The sequence below is a fragment of the Acanthaster planci genome, linkage group LG05 (genome assembly GCF_054643075.1).
Source record: "Acanthaster planci isolate LZ-2023a linkage group LG05, COTS_SCS, whole genome shotgun sequence".
NCBI lineage: Eukaryota > Metazoa > Echinodermata > Asteroidea > Valvatida > Acanthasteridae > Acanthaster > Acanthaster planci.
In genome coordinates, this window is record NC_141781.1 from 20907260 (window position 1) to 20931018 (window position 23759).

Genomic DNA, 23759 nt, shown 5'->3' on the forward strand with positions numbered 1-23759 from the left:
TACCAACGGAGGCTCTGTTGGTCGAAACTGAACTTCGCTGGTTCACGAACAACTAAGAAATACACGCGTCACAGTCGCATCGCTACCAACAACATGAAAACTTAAGTCTCGCCGACGTGACTCTTTTCAACCGATGAGGGGCGCTTCTGCTCAAGGCTGACTATCGCGCGCGTGTACTTATTATGTAAATGAGCCTCCTCCTCAAAATAAGAGGTTTTTTTTACAGATGCCACATGCAGGGAACTATAAACTGCAGCGTTAAACTTATGATTGTGAAATAACGTTGCGCACATTCAGATGCCATCGAAAAAAAGATGTGGAATTTTTTGCACACTGCATTACAATCAAGTCCACTCACGCTTTATGACAGTTTTGGTTTATATTTTCTCTCTTTTTTATGGGGGGGGGGGTAATAATAATTGAAAAATTCTGGAACCAGCCTGCTGAGAAGGGGAACTCAGTTTTGAGACTACTGAAACATTTTGAAAGTATACAATTTGTCAATCGTGGTGCTTCTTCGATTCCTGACTCTCCAAAGTAATATTTGGGTCTCGGATTTGCAAGGAAATTTCTCGAGTCGGATGAAGGTAGGCTACCGTAATTACACTGTGAGAGGGGAACGGCTCCAGTACCAGGAAAGCTGTGTATAGTTGAGCCGTGCACGGCAGCCCGTTACCTGTTGGTATGTTCCTACCCCCAACCGCGACCTCCTTGTGAGGTTGCTCTCTGGGTTCAGAGAGGGGATTGTTTGGAGAACATAAATTACTGAATTTATCCCTCGGTGCGCTCTGTTTATACGCGCACTTTGACCTGCCCGCGTGCATATATTTCAATAGTCTGTTTTATTTCAAACTCAGGAGCGAACCCAGGATTGTCGGCAGGGGGCCCGAGGATGGGAAAAATTGTGGTCGTGGGGAGGTTACTATACATGTACATGCAGTTGTCACTAATGTAATTGTTGCTGTCCTTTTGTCCGCATAGCAACATCATCGCAGGTGAAAAGCATATACAATAATCAAAGAAGTGTTCGGGTATACCCCGCCCCCCGCATCTTTTGCAAGGGGGTGCTGTTACTTTGATCATGCTGACCACTAGTGCACTTTTCAGACGGAAAGGAAAACGAAATTGCATAATTTTGCGCCTCTTTATGTAACTGACCAGCAGCCATTTTTTCTAACATTGAAAACGGGAAATGAACAACATAAAAAATGGATTTATTGTTTCTGCGTAAAGGTTAGAGTAGACATAAACACAAGAACTGACATTATTTCACTTGTCATTCTGACAGCACGATTTGTCTGATCATACCGCCTTTTTAACATCAGTCTGACGAACCAGTGAACTTACACGTTGTCAACCTCCGGTGACCGTGCAACTAACACTGCGTGATTTCGAGACACGGTATTCTGGTATCTTGGCAACCTATAGCGATTTTTTGTTTCGGGCGAGTAGAGCGAGCAAGGGCCAATCACAAAGCGCTACAGATTTACAAGTGACTGGTTCGTGGGGTAGTAAAATGTCTGAGCGCAGCTTACGTGTGCAGCAACTACAAAAGTGGTGGGAAACAGCGGGCTAAAAGGGGAGTCTTCACAGCATCGCTAGGCCAAACAGGTCCGGTTTTCCAGACAACGAAAAAGCTAATCAAAGTTACTGCCAGATCACGCGTTTGAGGTGAGATTTCTCAGCTTCTCTCTACAACGATGTGCAGTCATCTAGGTTTGCTCTACTCACTCACTGCGGTGCACGGTCCGGTGCAGCGTGCATTTTGGACCGTGATAAGCTGATGCCAACCGGGGCAAATCTGGATTGGCATCAAGGCAAAATTGTCGGTGGAAGTATGGACTGTTTGAAAAATAATTTCAAGAAAGATAAAATTCAGTTTGTTTTATTTGCATTTCTGTAGCTATAATATAGCCATTCTACCAATCGTGGGCGTAGCCTTGGATCAAGAGACGTGGCTTTTTACGCAAACATGGTGAGCACGTATTTTTAAGAGTAGGTATATACATAGATGGGTATCTGTCAAAATGCTATAGCTGCTAAATGAAGGCAGTGTTACTTTTGTGTCACGAGTCTAGAGTCTAAAATTGAAAGTTAATCCAGGTTTAGTGGTGGTGAAGAAATTGACAACAGTTTCGGTCACGAAACGTAACCATCTGCGCAGTATGCATGACCGCTGGCAACATGACACTGCATTGTTAGCGTGCCAATATTTCAAACATCGCGTGTGCCATATTTGGCAACCTATATAGAGAATTAACGGTCCGCAATACGGACGATTCACAATAGTGCCCCTTCAAGAGTTTGCAAAGCGGTGGCCACTCACAATGCGCGAAATTTGTCGCCCCAATGCGTGTTTGGAAAGGGACCGACAGATTTCGAGCGTTGTAATTGGATTGGCTAACGTTTTGCAAACTCTTGGAGGCGCACTATATTGTGAATCGCCCGTACTGTATAACGAGAAAAAATTAAACTAACAGCTACCTTACTAAGTAGGTACTGTGACTAACAGGTGCTCTTAAAACCAGCAAACGTGATGCATTTTTACTTGATTAGCTGTTAAATTTTATAATGCGGTGATTTATCATTAGCTCATAGAGCAACCGATTCTCAGAAAAGTTGTCAGTGAGCCAATTTTTCCGAGTTCTCAACTTAAACAGAAAAAAACTTATATACATTTATAAACCAAATATATGCATGTAATGTTTTCCACAGTCATCTGAACGCATTGAATGTCAATCTTCAATTTGCCAGTCTTCAAGTTTACTATGAACTTAAAGGAACCAGGAAATGAATTTTTCTTAGAATCACTTTTTGTTTATCTCTGTACTGTTCTTCCATGTATGAAGACTGTTTGACATCTTTTTTGAGTTACGAGAACTGAACGGTGCACTTTTCCAAACATTAAAAATTGACCAAGCATTTCTGGACAAGTGAGGGCGTTTTTGCTTTGATGCAAATCCAGGAAGACATGGTTCAGGATGCGTGTTTCATGCTCAAATTGTGAACCCCAAATTTGCTATCTGGGAACATTTCTGTGAAAAGGATTTTTGCTGGATTATTGCCATATACTTACACAGCAATAAATTGCCAAAGAAAATAAAATCTGCCATAGCAGTGGTTAAAAAAATCTAGAAATTTGCTGTGCACAAATCAGTGCAACTTTGAGATTCAGTGAATGACTATGCAAATATACATTAGCATAAAAACCAAAAAAGCATAAAAATATGGGTTAAAGTTGCACAACAAAAATTTAAAGTGAGGTTAATTGAAACCTAAAGATACAATTTCAAGGGTTTTTAGTAAAATTTATAAAAATATTTATATTTCCTGGTTCCTTTAACACAAGTTAAGGACGACACTGGCAAACATGGAGCCTAACGGTAATAACAGCAAGAGCGCCCTCGGTTACGTAGTTTTTAAAGTGCTCTTATTGCCCAAAAGGGATACATGTATAAAGGGTTTCAAACCTACAAGAGGTAAAGTTTACAGAGATAGTGTGCCTAAGAAACATTCAATATGCTTGGACCCTTTAATTTAAAACAAGAAAGCCATACATTTAGCATTTTTAATTAACATTTTATTTAGAGCTTTATTGTTATGAGCTCAACTTATTTTTACCAACAGACCATGGAACCATCAAGGCCAAAAACAGAACAATAGAAATAAAAAGGGAATCGCTTTGTGGAAATGAGCCAGTTTGGTGTTCGATGCCCAGTACAAGACCTTTCGGAAAGAGTTGTACGCGCGCGCAAGATATCCTGGCCCATCAGTACAGCCGTAAGCTGACTCCTGCGTGCACTTTGTTCAAGTTCCCGAAAGACCTTGGCTTTTCGAAATACCGAACTGATTCATTCTTAGGCACTCTTTAATAAAAAAAAAGATACACGTATCTTTTATCCCTACCCCGTTTTGTGCCAATGAGCATGTTCGGTATTTCAACAGCTTATGCCCAAAATGAAGCCCGCCAAGGTCATTCGGGAAGAACAATGCCCGCGCGACGCCTGTCCTGTCAGGGCGGTCACACCCCGACCCGCATGCTCAAGGGACATTGACTTTTTTTTGAAGTATCGAACTGGCTTGTTGATTACTAACCTTCAATTCGACAATCATATGCGTTGGCTTGTATGTTTTCTCCCCAATACATGTAGTTGACGTTGACGAGGCTGTTGGTCGTGCTGTGGTCAATAACCAACGCGAGCGTGCTGTCGGACAGCACCGTGACAGTGCCCACTGAAACACCCTCGAGCTGCAACTCGGCAGACTGTCCTTGCCTTCCCGGAACCCCCGGTGTGCCGGGCATCCCAGCAGTGCCCGCTCCCCCGGGAGTGATGGGGCCCAAGGGGGATCCTGGGGCTCCTGGAGAGAAAGGCAAGACCGGATCGAAGGGAGACAGAGGCTATACTGGCGCACAGGGCGTCCGAGGCCTTATTGGGGAGACAGGTCGTCAAGGAGAGCGAGGACCACAGGGATTTCCTGGCCCCCAGGGGGAGGTTGGTCCCACTGGGTTCAAAGGTGTCTGTGAAATGCCTCAAGTGGCCTTCACAGTAGGGAGAGTCACCAGATACACTTCCAGTGGAGGTCCCCTGGCCTTTGACAAGACAATATTTAACGCAGGGGCAAATTTCGACCTGTCCAACGGTACTTTCACGTGCAGCGTGCCCGGCGTTTACTCATTCTCGTTTTCAGTCTTGAAAACGCCTGAGTCAAGGGATCTTTATGTGAGCCTGGTTAAAAACGAAGAAACCTCCGTGAAAGTGTATGAAAATACTTCTGGTTTCCATCAGCTCAGCAGCGGAGCAGTGATGGCGTTAGTGCCGGGTGACCAGGTCTACCTGGTATTGCGCGGTCGGGTTCACGGCAACGAGGTCAGTTTCACCTCGTTCACTGGGTTTTTGCTGTACCCAAACTAGACACGCGGCGGTGTCCCGATCTCGTTTGAAAAGAAGTCTCCCCGTTGCCTAATTGACTCAATCTTTATCGGGACAAAGGTTCAAGACAGCGTATATTTTCATGAAAGGTTCATCGTCAACCCTCACCCCCACCCTCAACTAGTGTGGTAATGTACCATTTCGAAATGGTTGGCGCTTTAAATTCCGTTGAAAACAGTCAATGTTGTTATTATTATTATTGTTAAATTTAATTTATATAACGCTCATTTCATTAAAAAAATGTTCAGGAGTGCTTAACAATATTAAAAAAAAAATTCCTATTAGAACAACTATTTACAAAGACCCAAAATAATTAAAATAAACACACTTTAACTTTGATTAAAAATTTAAACCAAACTTGGTGGGACTTCCACACACGGCCAGCACCAACTCCCCTCCAACGACCCATCGTGTCCAGAGGACAACTTGCCCCCCCCGGATATGCCACACTTTTAGAATATTTTTATGTGGAAGAGGAGACTTGACTCCTCGGGTAGGCTTAGGACATAACAATCAGGACCCCGATCGTGAAGTTTTGAATGGGGTATGATGCAGAGATTTCCCAACCACACTCCACAAACAAAGGTTTTTGCACACTTCTTTGGCACACACATCGAGCACAATGTAAGCGCTTCAAGAAAGGCTTAATAATTGTCACAATTCGCAGTAATGTGATGCCAAGCTTGCTCTGATAATATATCTGAATGATGTTACTGCCGTGCTTGTAACTTGTATTTTGAAATGTTTGCGCTGAAAAGGCTTGTGGCATATGATAGGCATGTATTTAGCGCAACGTTTTGCTCAACTGATATGCCAGGAAACTATTCGATATCTGTTTTACATTTTTTCCAGCATAAAAGATAAATTTCCATTAATTTTTCTTTAATGAGGATGCTACTGCTGTGATGTCATCTTAGGAAGACATTTGTTGGGGGGTCTTATTTGGACAGTAAACTTAAAAACGTGATAAATGACAAAAATTGTGGGAAATCTTTGCTGACTGGTTTAATGAAACAGGAGCAAATCACTACAGATGAGGCAGCTCAAGACAGCAAAAGTTCTGTGATTCTGGCAACTTGTATAGTTTCAAAATACATGCAGCTGTACCATGAAGGCTTTTCCAGCGATGACATCACAGTTTTCTTGTAAATACATGTATGCAGATTTGCATTAGTACAGAAATCAAAGCCAATCGGACTTCCGGGACCTAAACTAAAAACAAGATCGAATGGAACATGAGGATACACTGATGTGAACTGTGTTTTGAACAGCCCTTTTGAAGTAAACAGTATAATCAGGAGTGGAAAGTACTTAAACTGTCTTCTTTGTAGTACAGCATGTTTGCCAAAATAATAGTCATAATTGCCTGAATGATTTAATAGCAAACTTTGAGAAGTTTCAGACTCGTTCTTGTAAAGTGAGTTGCAGCTAGCTGGGTTTTTTGACATGCCTTGGAAAGGATTTCTCCAACTGACAGATTATTTTGTAAGTTCACTTTTGTTGTCTGCTTGCTAAGTAAAATAACCAGTGTTGTAGTCGACACCATCACAAGACCATGCAAAAGACCAGTCACAAGACCATGCACAAGACCAGTCACAAGTAACGGGGTGAAAAATGACAAAGGAATGCTTTTGTTATAGTTCATTTGAATAGCTAGTGACTTGAATTCAGACTGGAGGTCTTGTGTAGGTCTTGCATGGTCTTGTGAAGGTCTTAAGCGGTCTCGACTACAACACTGCAAATAACTCATGGAAATAGTCATGATTTGACATTTGAAGGCTACTCATATCCATTTCTCTGTTTAGTCTGTTTGGTGCCGAATTCCCAGGCCAGTGCCACCACCACCACAAACTGCATCCACAGTTAAATGGTCCATGGTTGCCAAGAGAAAGAGACGACAGGACTTAATGTAGATCCATCAGTGAAAAAACATTACACAGAAAGTTTTTCATACAATAGGGTATAGGGTGTACCGTATTCCTACCTGCAACCTTCCCTGTGTCACGCCCATCGGTGTTCAGTCCAATAGTGAGTGACTTCTGAAAACAGAGAAAGAAATTATTTCAAACAGTTATTCTGGACCGTGGACATTTTCTTCAAGAAGGTCTGACAGCATATTGTTCTGTTGTTAAGGTGGCCACATAGAACCAGAAATGCACGCACTAGCAATGGAGACTTTATGAAACAGAACTGCTCCTTTCTCTTATGACAGTGGCAGCCCAGTCCTACCATGCAAGCGATTCACTGTGGAATTAAGCAACAAATTGCCACTGAAAATATTCACAAAGATTTGGGAGCAGAGAAGTGTACAACTAGGTGAACACTTGATTTGGTTAAATCTTAAACTGAGTCAAATCACTTTTCTCGTCTGCCGTGCGGCATAATGCAATTTCAGCTAGGTAAAAGTAGGTGACTGGTTCTGCATGCATCATGTGCTTGATTCAGTGAGAGAAATGCTTAAGGCATGAACCATACTGACTGAGAGTCCCACATCCAGACATCACTTAACCCTGTGCACAAAACCGTATTGCATGCGACTGGTCAGCAAAGTGTTTTCTACGTAAACGCCTGAAATTCAACATTTTCACGGCTAAATTGGACTTCTTAGGAAATGCTATCACTTTCTGATGGCTGACAAACTACTGCAAGGGCAGAGTAGTGAGATTGTTTATGGAACTGTTACCGTACACAATATCATAAATGTGAAGGATGCAAGTAGCCTACTGCAAAGGTCCAGTGGCACTACACCGTACAACAATCCCCAAAGTGCAGTGAGAGTCAGTTTCGTGACCGTGACAGAGCATCAAAGCTCAAACAGCGTCAAGACCGTTAACGATAAACACCCCCAAATCCTACTTGCCCACCGCTCCCATAAATAGTCTATGAGAAAAAAAACAGAACCCTTTTGTTTTTATAAACTCACCAACTGTTGAATGCCTGGGACTAAAGGGCCAACAATCGAGAGTTACGGTGAAATCTGAACTTTTCCTTTATCTCAACACCAGACAGAGTGCCGAAAGTTTTTTGCCAAATGGGGGCGCTATTACAGTTGTACGATGGCCGCAAATGTGGGTACCACTGAAGAAGTTTTTAAATTATTTTTTCACACAAAACGCTGGGGAAACCCAACTTGAAATTCGTTATAATCGTGGATCTGGAGATTTTTTTCCAAGGGAAATTGATTCCTGTATGTCAACAGAAGAAGCCTCGACTAAGCGGGAAGAACAGTCTCCTTTAGTAAAATACATGTGTACAAAAGGGTACAGTACATGCCTTCAAGTATAGATAGCGGGACTTGATCAAGTCTACGAAATGTGTGGAGTAATGAAAAAGTAACGAACAAATAAAATATGTCAGCGCCCATATAATACATGTTCGATGACAAGACTCAGTAAAATGACTTCATTTTTTATGTTATACAGCAATAACGTTTCACAGAAAGCTGAGTAATACTATCTTAGGCGTGAGTCTGAAGTAAAGGACGGATGGCTAATCGATTTTTCAGGAGATTAGTTGCCTCAAAGGTGGGTTAAAGACTTAAGCATGATTGATCGTACGCTAGTATACTGCCTAGCTAGAATTGTACAGGTAGAACTAGTAGTAGTACTTTTATGGAAGAAACTGCTGCACACTAATGTTTACGCTAGTATGGTCTGATGATTATCTGGTTATCATGATTTTAGGCCTGGTATTGATAGGGCCTAGTAATGGTCATGATCGTTGGAACATGACCTATTTATTTCTACCTCCATGGTTGGAATAAATAGGCCTACATGTAGGTTACTTCCTGAACAGTAAGGCACTACTCCGTAGACCTTACTGGATCCATCTTTTTGATGGTTCCGTATGCTATGGCATTTGAAAAGTGCCCTGTAATCATCAGTTGATCGTACCAGAGAAAACCTCCCTTTGTCATGTTTGTGCTTTCTTAACAGCTGAAGCAAATCTTCCCCTAAAGACCCTATAATAGTAGCTAGCCGATACAGATGCCTCTCATTTTTCCCTGCAGGTGGGCATATCATCATGTCTGCCGTTGGTTCCAAATTGGTAGATGCATGTAGGCCTAATTGCTTGATATTTACTCACTCAGGCAATTTCACCTGTCTTTTTGTATGATTCGTCAATACGCGTAATCCCACCTTCTGCCATTTTCCTTTCCTTGATAATTCATGGTTGTGGAAGATTGTTTTGAAAAAGGGGAATAAAAATGGAAATTTCATGCAAGACGGATCATTCGCACTGAATGATTGGGCAATCATGCATATTAGCTAATCATGCCCAGCATGACTAGAGGAAGTCTTCATTATATTGCAACAGACATCTACCAGAGATGCAAACATGTTACCCAAGGATATATGTCCTTCAAGAAATTTCAAATTTTTTAAGTAGCTCTGTTTCGGAGCAAAAGATTTATGTACATGTAGACACACAAAATTACTTGCAAACAAATTTCAGCTTCCTCCATGGTTGTAAAATTCTGAAAAAAAAAAAGTGTTGTAAGAAGTTCACAATGCAGGATCAATGTATATTCTGGATGTCAGTTGTATTGTGGTTGTCTTCAGAAGTAAAGGTCATTTTTAAGTCATCTTTTCAAACTTGCTGGTGTTTATAGAAAATGAAAATTCAGGTGAGTTAGTATGGAGCTGTGTATTTTTCGTGTAATTGTGGATATTGTTATCTGGCGAATAAATGATCAAGACATGACAGCAATGAATGTGTCTGTTAACCCAATTAAAACTTTCTGTTACTTCTAGTGCGCTCGCTGTGGCCGCACCTTTAGTGGACTGTGGACTTCAGCAGATGCAGGCTATTTCCTCCAAAGAGATTCTGTTCAGAGAATGTCTATCAGGTTGAAAGGTAAGTCGACGGGCACGCTAACTCTCAAAAATGTCTTACAGGAAAGAGTGCTGTTCTTTACCAGTTCTAAATGCCATGGATCAAATCCACAGGTGCATTATGCTCAATTGTCAAGTGGACTTTACAAATGAATGACCTCATCAAGAGGGCTTGAAATGATGCCATAGTACAGGTGTGTACATGTAGGTCAAATACTTAGAGGTGCTAAAGCGGACAGTCCACCCAAAACAAACCATGAAGGTACCATTAAAATTTTCAGGAGCATGAGAGAGGCCGATGGTATAATATTTTAGACCTTCAACCCGGACAAAGTCTTTTACCTTATATTCTTTGGTAGGTAACAAGATTGCCCCTGACATGGACATGAGCCGTATCAGAAACATTGGAATAATGGCACACATCGATGCTGGGAAGACTACAACGACAGAGAGGATGTTGTACTACTCAGGAACAACAAAGCACCTAGGGGGTCAGTCTAAGTTGTAACTCCTAGGTGTGTCAAAATTTTCCCAAGGGTATATTGCTGATGACAGGGTGCACGGCCCAATGGTTATGGTATGCGATTTGCAATCGTAGGTCCAGAGATGCAAATCCAGCAGCTGGGAAGTTGTTGTGTCCATGGGCAAGTCACTTTACCCTTGCAGCTTCTATCCACCTAGAAGTGAGAAGCAGTCTGTGATGGACTGGCATCCCATCCAGCGGGGAACCGAAATATTCTCAGTTGTTTCATGGCAAGGAAACAGCAGATTAATACTGACCTATTGAGCCTTTTGGCTCTAAACAGACTGGGCTGTGCTCTCCAACTATTGATAAAAGAGGAAAGGCAAGTTGGGCATTGGAAACTTGTACGCCTACTTATATTCCAACTTTGTAAATGCCACGTCAGGCTAGAAGCCATCCTTCTTGCAGGAAACTACACACAGTATGGGGTCACATTCTTTACCCCTTTAATAAGACCAGATGCTTTAAACCCAATAAATTTCAGAGAGGTCATGTGTGAAGCAACCTGAAAATTACCATGCCTGGCTGGTTGAAGCCAATGGGTCATACAGCCATGGCCTTTTCTGCCTGTTTGTTTGTCCATCCATTGAGATGGGTGCAAAGAGATTTCTCACCATAACTTGAGAAAAACTTGACATAAAAACTTCAGCCCTGGTAAGTGGTTGGGTTTGACAACCCTCCAGGGGCTGATTGATTTTGGATTCCACAGGTCAAGGGTGAAGGTTGTTATTCTTAAAACAATGGAAGTGGTTTGGATCGCAAGTTTAAATTCAAGGGCTATTATTAAGGTGTGGGCTTAGCGGTGTATTTGTGTTTGTTTACCCATCTTTCTTTGTTTTCATTTTTAATTTGTCAGTTGTTTGTTTGCATTTTGTTTGTACAGATGTCGATGATGGTGATACTGTGACGGACTACATGCCCCAGGAGCGAGACCGTGGGATCACCATCACCTCAGCAGCCGTAACGTTCTTCTGGAAGGAGCACCGGATCAACCTCATTGACACGCCAGGTGGGACAGCAGAACTTTAACCCACCGTTTACTGGTCCAGGTTGTCACTTTCAGTTGTTGTACTGTAAAAATGTGGTCCTCTGTGATGATCCATGGACTACACTTTTGCCCATGAAGACGCTTAACTGTGTACAGCATGACACCTTTTCTTTTCATAGCATATGACTTGCCCTCAAAGGACCCCTTCTACATGTACATCTTTTTATTTGTAGGTCATGTGGATTTCACCGTTGAAGTTGAGAGGTCACTGAGGGTCTTAGATGGCGCCATTGCTGTCTTTGATGCTTCACAGGGAGTTGAGGTATGTGTAAAGTGAAACCAGTCAGGGGCCGCATCCAAAACTACTTGGCTGCTGCTCAAAATAGGAAACATAAACAGAGCCAGTGACTGCAAGCATTTCTCACAGGCTCACGTAATCAGAAGGAAGCCTGAGTAGCGCATAGCACAGTAAGCTACACAGTGATAGAGAGGAATAGTCTGGTTCCCGAGCCAGGAGATTCCAACCGGTTAGGAGAATCTCTAGGTCTGGTAACTGCCGTGAGCATAAGTGTATTACTGCAATCGGATGAATTCCTCGTTTCTGGATATCACCCCAATTAGCTGGAATTTTTCAAACCCATTTCCTAGATTTTTGAATTCTGTTATCAATATTCAGTATCCCTTTGTAGACTTCCCAGCGTGTATCACAACTCTATAAAGTTCCATCAATCTTTTTGTTTTTGCATATTGATCTCCATTTGTGCACAACTTTGATTACTTTTATAAAAAACAAAAAAACTTGCTCATGTTGAATCTAAAATAGATGGAAATAGACATCCCGGACATTACATTATATCTCTGTTTTTGTCGACAAATTTTATCTGCCCTAACATGATTGCTTGGGCAGGGATCCAGTCTAACTTTGAGAAGCAGTTTTACGTGTTGCATCATGGGAAGGAGCAAGGGAGGGTAATCCGCTCCCACTTGAAGTTGGTCGTTGTCTTCGTCTGAGCCGCCTTACTTGCCATTTGCTTTTTTTTCCCCATCATCTTTCAGGCACAGACTCTAACTGTGTGGCGGCAAGCCAATCGGTATGGCATTCCTCGCCTGGCATTCCTGAACAAGATGGACAAGGCCAACGCAGACTTTGAGTTCTGCCTGGCGTCGATCCGGGACAGACTGCGTGCCGTGCCAGTGCCGTTACAGGTTGGTGGGCAGAGCAGAGCAGGACTCGCGCTGGGTTAATGGATCACGTCTGTTTGGGATGTGCTTGAACGTTACTACATACCTCGACTTTAAATTAAAGTCATGCATATCATATTTACCATTTTGAATCACTAGAAATGAAATCTCCCTTGGGAGTTTCAAATCATGGAAACTCTCAGAAGACACCTTCTGGCAGTAATCTGCATTTTTACATTAAAAATCTCAGGGGAGGCCCAGTTCTTTTAGGAGCATCACTATAAAGCAATGAAGAGATAGGGTACAATACTTTACAATTCATTATGTAATTCATTAAAACGAACTGCTCTGTGAGGTGTTTGTATCACGGTCATTAATGTACCACCCATTTGACTAGTCAGAGGCTCCCTGTGCCGACGTTTCTTCCTTTTTTTCTCATGTAGATGCCCATTGGCCAACACCGCACCTTTTCTGGTATTGTGGATGTTGTAACTATGGAAACAGTTACTTGGCAACCAGGAGCAACTGACAATGCAGGACGGACCTACACACGGGAGGCAATCACCGAGCGCAGGGATGCAGAGTTATGGCTGAGGGTGTCTGATGCACGGATTAGATTGATAGAGCAGGTAAATTCTCAGGAAAGAAGACCACTGGCGGGGGGGGGATTCTAAGACCACCAGAGTGTCCTTGAAGCTTCACATTCTTTGCTCTTTTTCCCCCTTCAGCTGATGGACCTGGATGAGGAACTGGCCGAAGCCATTTTGGAGCAGGACGAAATCGACTTCAGCAAAGTTTCACCAGAAATGGTTTGTGCGACGTTTGTTATCAAGGGGTATATGCAGTGCATTGTTTTGGTTTGTTGCAGCCCTCAAAAATGTACCCGTGTTTCAAACAACCTTAGTTTACATTTCAATGAACACATTTTAGGTTCACGATCTGAACGGCAAAATGGTGGGCAATGTCTTTGCTGAATGACATCATGGCAATAGCACTCTCTGTTGTCCAGGAAAGCTTACAGTTTGAAATGTTTGGCAAGGTGCACCTTTCAATACACTTTTCACCCTAAAAGAAGTTTCAAGTTGCTTCATCGGGGTTTCCAATGTCAAAAAAAGCTTGAAAAATCCTGATAACAGAATAATGATAGATTTACAGGCTGTCCTTGCCAGCCCATGGCTATGGCAGTCTTCCTGTCCATAATGCTAGACAACTTATCTTTGGAAATTGGCATCAAATGTCGCGGAAATAGTCATATTTTAGTCAGGGAAAGTCATGGAATTTGGTTTTCAGATTTCCTCTTCATACACTGAAGAGGCACGTAGAGCTGCACAAATTGTATGCCTATCAAAATTCAAGGCATGAACCCTTACAAATTCCACAACTGCTCCCTCTTCAGGTGGCAGCAGCCCTGAGGAGGCTGACATTGGAGCAGAAAATTGTGCCAGTTCTGTGCGGGAGCTCACTCAAGAACAAAGGGGTCCAGTTGCTGATGGACGCGGTCAATGCCTACCTGCCCGCCCCTGACGAGAGACATCAGGATCTTGTGTGAGTACATGCGACACCAGATTCACGAAGAGGGAGCGGCCGAGCTGGTGATTTGCTAGAATTGAGTTTATTTCTCATAAATGTGGGCACTGGGTTGCTGGTATTTGATCGTAGGCCTGGTCTGTGACTGTGTTGGTATAGGCCTGACTTGTCCAAGCCTGTGTTCTTCCTGCAATTACAGAGGGTGTTTATAATGAGCCAGTTTATTATTTCAAAAGGGCAAGGTCATTAGGGAACAAAGTGCGCAGGCAAGTCAGTGTAAGGCTGCACTGATTAGGCAGGCCTTGCCAGCGTGTGTGCTGTTCTTCCCGAATGACATCGGCCACGCTTCATGGTGGGCATGCCCTGTTAGAATGTCAAACTGGGTCATTAATCTGCTGATTGGATATTTAAGGCGGCTGACAAGGAGACGTCATTTAACTACGGTTAACGGTTCTCTTTTACCATTTACTGGTGCCCGACAGCCATCTTTATGGGGACGACTTGTGCGCTTACGCCTTCAAGATCATCCACGACAAGCAGAGAGGGGCACTGGTCTTCTTACGGGTGTATTCGGGGTCCCTCAAACCACAGTCGGCCATCTATAATGCCAACCGGGACTGCACGTAAGTTGGCATGAAATTTGCGTCGCTGGAGTGCAGGAGTTTTTCTTTGTTAAGTCAGAATGTTTATGTCTTGCTCTCGAAGGACCCTGAGGTCTCGGTCCCAAACTTTTAGGTCTCAAATACAGCACCCCTCAGTGTTTGTGCTTTGTAAATTTTGTTTACCGGATTCAGGCCTGAATTACCAGGCCACAGACAGTGACAATACTTACACCAATGGTGGAAAACAGGTAGCAGCTAAGTCGATGTTGATGTACAGCCAGATAAATCCAGGTGCCACTTAGCTCTCTCACATCTTTTCTTTTCTCCTCGTACTCAGGGAGCGTATCAGCCGCTTGCTGTGGGTGCTTGCTGACAACCACCGCGAGGTTCCCAGCATGTCGGCTGGTAACATCGCTGTCGCTGTTGGCATGAAACAGGTTAGGGAAACTAAATGTTTGCGGATATAATCAAATGTGAGTGCTAGAGACATTTGAATGTTCTTCCGTCCAAATTGACCGTAAAAGCATAAGGTCAATCTTCACTTGCAGCTGTCCACCCCAACTTGATTTTTGCACCCTCACCGTCAGTCAAATCGTATGAAACAATATGGAATGCCGTTAACTTGCTGCAAGCCTGTTGTCCATTAAAATTGACTTCCTTTTGAATGATTTTGGAACATCCAGACAGTAAATCTGTTAGTTGGTATTGTTTATCACACAACAGTTGCGTGTACATGCATGTGCATAGGTATGTACATACATGTACATGCTCAACATGGTGTACACACTTCCCGCACATGCGCTGTGCATTGTACAGTGCTTCTTGCACCTCCACGGTAGTTCTGTAAGTCAGGCATGTCTGTGTCACATTTTTCATCATGGCCAAGAAAGACAGCGACAGGAGACACCTTGGTCTCCTCCAAGTCAGCTCTGAAGGCTGCCACGAGAGCTTTGAAGAGGCACAACAAATCTGGCGCCGACCCCACCGGCTTTGACCAGGTCGCTGTGCTGGGCAGTCTAGATGTTCCAGAGCCGGTCTTCTTCTGCACAATAGAACCTGCCTCGCAGGCCTACCAGGCAGGTACATGTACACATAGTACTCACAAGATGTCATCAAATTTATGCAACATTCTGTAAGTCGTGCACTGAATTAAGATATGATGTAATCAGATCCAACAGAATGAGCCTCAAGCCTAGCTTTTTTTTTCAGTCCGAAAGAGCAAAACCGAGTTCTTTTTTTTTTTTAATGGGTTAATTTTTGTTCCCATTGATTACACACTGGCTGTGATGGTTTTCGGCCCATTTTGTAATGTCGGGTTGCACTTCACCAAGTGAACGTACAGTTTAAACCACTTGCTGACACATTTATTCCACCGCAAACGTTTAAAAATGACAAGGTACACGTACCTCAACCAGGGCCCCTTCACAAGGTTGGACTGTACGTGCATATGCAGACACTTTTTTCAAATTTCATGCAACACTTCTCACCAAAGTAGCCACTTCTCGTTTCAGTACTCCCATATAGATCTGTTCAGTGAGCACGACATGATTGGTAGGCAGAAATGACACCTGTATGTATGGGTGCTTTCTTTTGTGCTCACAGACTTGGACAGGGCCCTGCAGTGCCTTCAACGGGAGGACCCGAGCCTGAGAGTCCGAACAGACATCGATACTGGACAGGTGACCCCCCCCCAAAAATGCACATTGAAAAATACTAATCTCACAAGCAGCGTTGCATTTGAGTCCATCGTAAGTCCATCACAAGTCATTCAGTCTTAAAGCCTATTCACAAGCTATTCAAATGAGCTGTGGCAAAAGTGTTCCTTTGTCATTGTTCACCCTGTTACTTGTGACTGGCCTTGAGAAGGGACTCGTGACCGGACTTGTGAAAGGACTCGTGATGGACTTGAATACAACACTGCTCGCAAGATTTGTTGGGCAACCAATTTGACTGAGTTGAAAGGTTCTGCACAGCAATAGCTGTGCATGGCCAACATGTACTCACAAGGGGAACTTTCATATAGACCTCCCTTCTTTTTGCTACACCTTAACAAAACAATACAAATTCAAATAAGATTGTGATACATTACTCATGTTTATTGTGTTATTTCATGGAACAGTACAGGGAAAGATGGTGCTAACAGATCCTAAAAGATGTGGCCTGCGAGTACTGGCACGGTCATAGTTTCACTGTGTACATGAAGCAAAGTTACCACCTTTAAAAGTGTGCTCGACTTTTGCACTTTTTCAAGCATGTTTTCAATTTGACATTTCGAAATTGTAAAGACATTTGGTATTTCTACCAAGAGCAAAACACCTGTAGGAGTAACACATTCTCGACATGGCCCAGTTGCCCGCACATTTGCCATGAAAGAAATGTCGGCGAGCACTAGCTGGCAAGTTGACCTGTGAAACATTAGCTCCTTGATCACAAACAGCTGTGCTTGACAGTAACTAACTCTATCAAACCAATGTACTGTTTGAATTTTCTCCATGGGAGAAAACTACTGATCTACTGATCATCTTTTTTTCATATCTCAGACTGTAAGAATAGAAGCTCAACAGGCCCATGTGTGCCTCTGGTTTTCTTGGCATAAAACGACTGAGAATATTTCCATTTTCCCCTGGATGGGATACCAGGCCATCATAGGTTGCTCCCCAGCTAATGCTGGTATCCTTGTGTATACCTGGGCTAAGAGCTAATGTTGTACCCATTTGTACTCCTGGGTGGAGAGCTAATGTCTGTACCCATTTGTACTCCTGGGTGGAGAGCTAATGTCTGTACCCATTTGTACTCCTGGGTGGAGAGCTAATGTCTGTACCCATTTGAACTCCTGGGTGAAGAACTGATGTTGTACCAATTTGAACTCCTGGGTGGAGAGCTAATGTTGGTACCAATTTGAACTCCTGGGTGGAGAGCTAATGTTGGTACCAATTTGTACTCCTGGGTGGAGAGCTAATGTCTGTACCCATTTGTACTCCTGGGTGGAGAGCTAATGTCTATACCCATTTGTACTCCTGGGTGGAGAGCTAATGTTGTACCAATTTGAACTCCTGAGTGGAGAGCTAATGTCTGTACCCATTTGTACTCCTGGGTGGAGAGCTAATGTCTATACCCATTTGTACTCCTGGGTGGAGAGCTAATGTTGTACCCATTTGTACTCCTGGGTGGAGAGCTAATGTTGGTACCCATTTGTACTCCTGGGTGGAGAGCTAATGTTGGTACCCATTTGTACTCCTGGGTGGAGAGCTAATGTCTGTACCCATTTCTACTCCTGGGTGGAGAGAGGCAAGGTAAGGATGAAGCGGCTTACCTAAGGCCACAAAGGTGAGTATAAGTGTCTTTGTGTCATTTTGTTTGCAGACGATCCTTTCGGGCATGGGAGAGCTGCACTTGGAGATCATTCTCGACCGGATCCAGAAGGAGTATAAGATTGAGGCCCAAGTAGGACCACTGCAGATCTCTTACCGAGAGAGAATAACTCGGACAACAACCCAACAAAGTAAGGGCAAGTTGGAGGGAAGACTGTTGTTGCCAGTAGTTTGACCAGCATCGCCTGAATGATAGATCATCTTGTCGACCATCTAGAACCAGGCCCTGGGGCATGGTCACAACACCTGGTTATCAACAGCTGATTTCATTTATCAGTTCGGAGGGAACCATTTAATTGAAAATAATAAAGATGTCTGTGACCACATTCGATGCGAGGGTTGCAGTCAGTGGTAAAATGTTAGTAGTGACAAGACTTTAAAATAGCGTGACTAGGGATGTTCAAGTGTGGCTTCATTGTGCACAGGCATTGTTTAAACACAACTGAGAAGTGGTCAGTCAAATGATCAAACAAGGTCAAGTTTGATAAAACTTGAAGCTTTGCATGGTGGAGATAGACTAAAGGGGTAACACCATGTGGATAGATCTCTTTTGGAAGAGGTATGGTTTTTATAAGAACCGGTCAGTGTGTACTCAATGTTTCAACCAATCTGCGCCGGTCGTCCTCCGGAGCAGTGTTGCCTTAAGCCCTCTCTTTAGTAAAGGTCAAGTTCACGCTGAAAACTTACCTTAATCTATCCGTCAGCTGAGTTGTAATATGACATCAAACCACTCACCATGTTGCTTTTTGGACCCAATGTAAGCAAACTAGACTGTTCTACTCCTCCGAGGCTTACCCTCTCAACATTTGCTCCCTCACCTCAACACCTTAGTGCAACTACTGTAATCCCCCCAGTGGCTCATTTGCTGGCAAGAAGTAAATTAGCATGTTTTTTTTGTCCCGTGTCCAGCAACTCTAGACCGCATCATCGGTAATCAGCATCACCTAGCAACCATCAAGCTATCTGTGCAACCTAAAGAGGAGTCCAGTGAACCGATAACATTTGACCTGTCGAGTGACATAAGTATGGAGCATTGTGGGACTGACGTGGTGGAAGCCGTCAGAAATGGGGTGATGTCGGCATGCCAACAAGGTGAAGCCATTCACAGGTGCCCCGTGCCCAAAGCCAAGGCTTTTTCTGACTTACTGGGCTATCTGAAATCGGCAACCAAACTCCTGCTTCATCCAAATCCTATACTGTACTTAGCAAGGATAGCACTGTACAGGAACTGTAGTTTGCATTTGTTGACAGCATGGATGGAATAAAGTTCTTGGGTCTGAGATTCTGTGTACATGTATGTGAACACCTGGTTGATAATATGTTTTGTAAATGTAGTATTCAACACAAAAAACAGCCAGGCCATGGCAGTGGACGAGGCCAACCCTGATAAGGCACAGACACAACCAATCATGCAACGAACTGGTCTGCACATTCCTACGTACAAGGTGTCCCCCAAAACAGAATCCTGGAAGAGAGGGTTACCTTGGTCAAAGTTGTGTGCTGGATGTCTATATCTTTGTGTGTGCCGTATAGTGAGAGCAAAATGCTTTCAAATGATAAATTGTTTGAATTCCTCCAGTTTTGTTTCACTGTGCACCATCGTTTAAAAAATGGTATATCCAAACCTGTTTGTGGCACTCTAGGTTAAGACATGAATTGACGTATACACTTTTTTGATTGTTACTTTTTATTTGTTTGGTCTGGCAAGGTCCTCTGATTGGGTTCCCTGTCCTAGACATCCATGTTAGCTTGGAGAGCGTGGAAACGAGTCTAGGCACAGCCCCTGCAATGATCGCTGCCTGCGCTTCCCAGTGCCTGCACAGCGCCCTCAACAACGCGAGCTGTCAGATTCTGGAACCAATGATGAGCTTGGAGGTGAGCAGTTATTTAGCCTTATCTCGCTTAATATTCCCTATAGCACTTCAGATAATCATATAATTCACATGTCAAATACGTTGTTACTCATTCACAGAATAACAGCCTAAAGTTTGCAATGGCATGCGAATCAGAAAAAGAAGTTCACATCATTTTTCTTTCCAATTCTTTTCCAATCAAATTCTCAATCTTTATAATCATTCATAAGCACCTAGTCAGTTTCCCTGTATGATTTGTTTCAAAATCTCAATCTAACACTTTCCTGTTTCTAAACAATGTTCTACTTCTGAATATGCATGCAACAAGGATTACTTTTTGTACCAATTACGACCTAATTGCTTATAAATACAGGCCCAAGAAACCCATGTGATCACTTCCAACCAATTACAGTGTCTTAACTGCCTCAGGCAATTAAGGGAACTAGTTATTATTAAGGGAATATTTTGCTGCGTGGAAGGTTTTTGTGAACTCTTGCCTTTCACATTTGACCTTCATGCAGATCGTAACCAGCGAGGCTAGGCTTGGTGACGTGCTGGGTGACCTCAACTCTAGGAGGGGTCAAGTCATCGCCATAGAGACTCGAGATGACAGCAGGGTGCTGGTTGCCAGGACACCGCTTTCAGAAATGATGGTAAGAACAATGTGATATTATAGTGTGAAGGTGTGGTATTTCATTTCAGGCAGTGATTCAATTCTTAACAGAACACCTCAAAACAGAGCTTGTATTTGGGTTTTTGTCATGTCCACACCTGGATTTGCAACTGTCCCTTATCTCCAGCACCAGTAATGGACAGTTTGTATTGGTCGGATAAACAACTTGTGAAACGGGCATATATTTTCTCTACACACCTGCAGATTTTTCAGAATTGGCAAGCCATTGTGATAGGTGTACATGTAATTGTGTTTGTCACAGAATGAAACCACATGTTCCTGTTTTAATCACTGGCAAAGGTGTACAAACTCAGTCAGTGAAAATCAAGCCATGTCAGCGGAATGAAACGGGCCATGAACTGCCATGTTTTTCCACACCACATATTTTCTATGGGTATATCGAGATATGCACATGAATTCCTATGAATAGCACACGCAAATTCATACAAAGTTGTGCAGAGTTCCTGAAATTAAGTATCACAAAAAAAAGCCGAAGACCAGTAAATCAAAGCCCATGACTGTTATTCGTGCAGTTTGTCATCTGTTGTCAATGTGTCATCAAGATGTTGGCGTTTGCCTCTATTTCACAATTTGGGATTTGTGAAGGGAACACCAAGCAAGAAACTTGGTTGAGAGTTTAACATGTGGCACAGGAAAAAAAATGCCCAACTGCCAGTCTGCCAGCCACGATGTTGCGAATTGCTTGAATGGATATACATGTAGATAATGCAACCGTAGGACGAGTCAGGAAAATCTGGTACCCAAAAGAGCCTGACTTTGACCTTATTAGCAATGAGTGGGTGTAGCTATCTGTGTAACCTGTCACAGCAGACAGGTGGAACTGCTGTGCGCGGCTTTTAAAAATTCACCTCCGGCTGACATTTAAATGTGCCTACTTGACCGCTGCGTCGTGGTGGCAATTATCGTTTCGCTGGCATAACCCCCCCAGAGTGTTGAAAAAAGGGATGTTGAGGTACGAAATGTACATAGACCGTTCAATTATTGATTCTTGTAAATCATTAATTTGTGGTATTTGGCCGTGCGTAAGAAAGTACTGTTTTTGGAAGTTGGAAGTTTTGCCAAACATAATATTGAGTACAAGTTGTTGAAAGGAAAATACCTCCTGGATGTGGAGCCTTCAGCAGCGTTGTTGACAAGTACATATACTTCACAAGTACTTACACACATATTTCGAGTACTTCAAAAGTACCTCACAAGTACTTATAATACTTCACAAGTACATGTATATGTAAAACAAGTACTTCAAAGTGCTTAGAAGTACTTCACAACTACTTCTTCACAAGTGCACCCATCCCTCAAAAGTGCCTCACATAATCTCTACAACTACTTTAAGTGCTGGTACTTCACAAGTACATTAGGCCGTGTCCGAAACGGGCTTCCAGAGCTACAGCTAGGTGTATAGTCTACGCGTCTCCACGCATTTCCAATGGAGTGAAGACCTAGACCTAGCTCTAGACAAGAGATTCGGATGCAGCCTTAATCTTAGCAATGCTGAGTGGAGCGTGGAGCATTGGTGCTCCACTCAGTAGAGCTACAATGTGACCATCATCACAAGCTGATTCTTTGTGAATAGTACCCAAAATCTTCCATTGTAATAGTTCATTCTCAGTGTTCGTTTGTGTACGGTGGATGTTTATGTGTGTGATCTGTGCAGGAGGAAGGATAATCTCTGGCGGTGACCGAAGGAATGGAACATTCAATCCGTCACCAGTGTATTTTAGGCATTGCCCGAACAAATCTTGGTCTAGTATTGGGGAACATGTTTTCTTTTCTTTCCTTTTTTAGAAATGTAAATTAGAGAAAGATGATTATTTGGGACTATTTCATTTCCTTTCCGTCCAAAAGCCATGGAGTAGATGTACCCATGGGAAAGAAGATTGCATAAAGAAATGTATAACCCCCCCCCAAAAAAAAACACTCCCCCCCCTAAAATTTGGTTAAGAATCCACAGAACAGACGCCGCGTGTTTCTTGTACATGTTTTGTAGGGGTATTCCACATCGCTCAGAAGTCTTACCTCGGGCACGGCAACTTTCTCCCTTGAATTCTCCAACTACGAGCCAGTGGACAGAGCGGAGCAGGACCGAATTGTCCGGAGGTTGACAGGGTTATGACGGGGACAGTTCCAGCGTGGGAAATATATGTAAATAGCAGGAAACTGCCGCTCCGAAACCACGCGTCGGCTAACGCAGGGTGTTCAAATATGCCTTGACCTTCAACCGAGGTCATCTAGGCTGCCGAAGACTTACATATACGTTCATCATGTAACAATGTTAAAGGTCCGAGCGATGACTTGTTCTCTGATATGTACTTTTTATCCAACTTTGTGCTCCTCTTCAATGAGTGAAAAACTGATTGTTCGTTTTCGGCTTTATTGCAATGGAAGTCAACTGAGGGCGCTGTCACCATCAACTCAGAAGACACCGTTTTGTTCCAATAAACCGATTGCGCCCGATAAGTCAAGTGACTTATAGTAGGTATTAGATATCAACAAACACGACGTCCACCAAAAGCAAAGAGTTTTGTAAGTATCATTTACCAAAGATAACGCGGACGGTAGGCACCGTACTCAGACTACGGATGTACTGGGTACTAAACCGTAGCCTGGCTGTATAGTTTGTAAACAACCCTCAAAACACACGTTGTTATGGGGTTGATACCCACTATATGTCACGTGATTTAGCAGGCGCAATCGGTCTATTGTGAACCCCAAATTTACTGATTGAAAACATTTCGGAAAAGGGGAGGCTTGTGGCTTATTGCCAAGTATACTTACACCACGAAACATCAAACCAGTAAATTTTTACCGATAAAATGTAACAATTTCTAGCAGTTTTTGTGCACAAATAAATGCAACTTCGAAGCTTTTATAGTGGAACAAAAGCACGGTTTTGCTTATCAATAATGGCAATATAAAACTGAAGAGGCATCAATTTACTTTCTAGTTACCCTCAAAAAATAATAAAAAACACAAATGAAAGTCATTCCTTTTGTAGTGTCTTGATTCGTTTTATGATACATTGTCTTTATTTTGAAACTCTTGTCAGTTTTTAAGTCTAAAAAAATGTTTTGGGGTTCGTTACAAACATCTGCCGGAGGGCAGACATCACCGGCTTACATCAACGGCTGCCTGGCTTGCCCAGGCCCGGCCCGTGACCCATAAACGACCCTGTAAAGGCTGCAGGGCGTCTTTGAAGCTTTGTAGCCTTCTAGGCACGTGCCTGCAGTGGGTAATTCTAGACATGCCTTGGCAA

The 23759-nt window shown here is 43.0% G+C and overlaps 2 protein-coding genes and 1 long non-coding RNA gene across 4 annotated transcripts; 2 read left to right on the forward strand and 1 right to left on the reverse strand.

The window, feature by feature from the left end:
* Positions 1-1478: 1478 nt before the first annotated feature.
* LOC110984130 (complement C1q-like protein 3) lies at positions 1479-6317 on the forward strand. The gene is made up of 3 exons (XM_022243961.2): positions 1479-1671; positions 1904-1975; positions 4152-6317. Exons 2-3 carry the CDS (start codon positions 1973-1975, stop codon positions 4911-4913), a joined length of 765 nt encoding a protein of 254 aa, XP_022099653.2. The 5' UTR covers positions 1479-1671; positions 1904-1972; the 3' UTR covers positions 4914-6317.
* LOC147799219 (uncharacterized) lies at positions 5017-8093 on the reverse strand. The gene is made up of 2 exons (XR_015425241.1): positions 7855-8093; positions 5017-6970 (listed from the first exon to the last, which is right to left on the reverse strand). It is a non-coding gene; the product is annotated as an uncharacterized LOC147799219 (long non-coding RNA).
* Positions 8094-8112: 19 nt separating this feature from the next.
* On the forward strand, positions 8113-23489 carry gfm2 (GTP dependent ribosome recycling factor mitochondrial 2). Of its 2 annotated transcripts, XM_022243960.2 has the most exons (18): positions 8113-8455; positions 9686-9788; positions 10126-10257; positions 11173-11298; positions 11511-11599; positions 12334-12483; positions 12903-13088; positions 13188-13268; positions 13856-14004; positions 14469-14609; positions 14926-15025; positions 15479-15668; positions 16191-16267; positions 17952-18090; positions 18869-19051; positions 19668-19834; positions 20334-20465; positions 22494-23489. In XM_022243960.2, exons 1-18 carry the CDS (start codon positions 8417-8419, stop codon positions 22617-22619), a joined length of 2310 nt encoding a protein of 769 aa, XP_022099652.2. In that variant the 5' UTR covers positions 8113-8416; the 3' UTR covers positions 22620-23489. The 2 variants fall into 2 exon arrangements, with proteins under 2 accessions (XP_022099652.2, XP_086993048.1); XM_087136922.1 differs by lacking the exons at positions 8113-8455; positions 9686-9788 and having other exon boundaries at positions 10145-10281.
* Positions 23490-23759: the final 270 nt, after the last annotated feature.

Bases quoted from the DNA above. Each gene is read 5' to 3' on its own strand.
- gfm2 (XM_022243960.2), top strand. From the start codon at position 8,417: ATGGCTAATCGATTTTTCAGGAGATTAGTTGCCTCAAAG. The intron at 12,484-12,902 runs GTTGGTGGGCAG...TTTCTCATGTAG, and splicing joins CCGTGCCAGTGCCGTTACAG to ATGCCCATTGGCCAACACCG. The intron at 20,466-22,493 runs GTAAGAACAATG...CATGTTTTGTAG, and splicing joins CACCGCTTTCAGAAATGATG to GGGTATTCCACATCGCTCAG.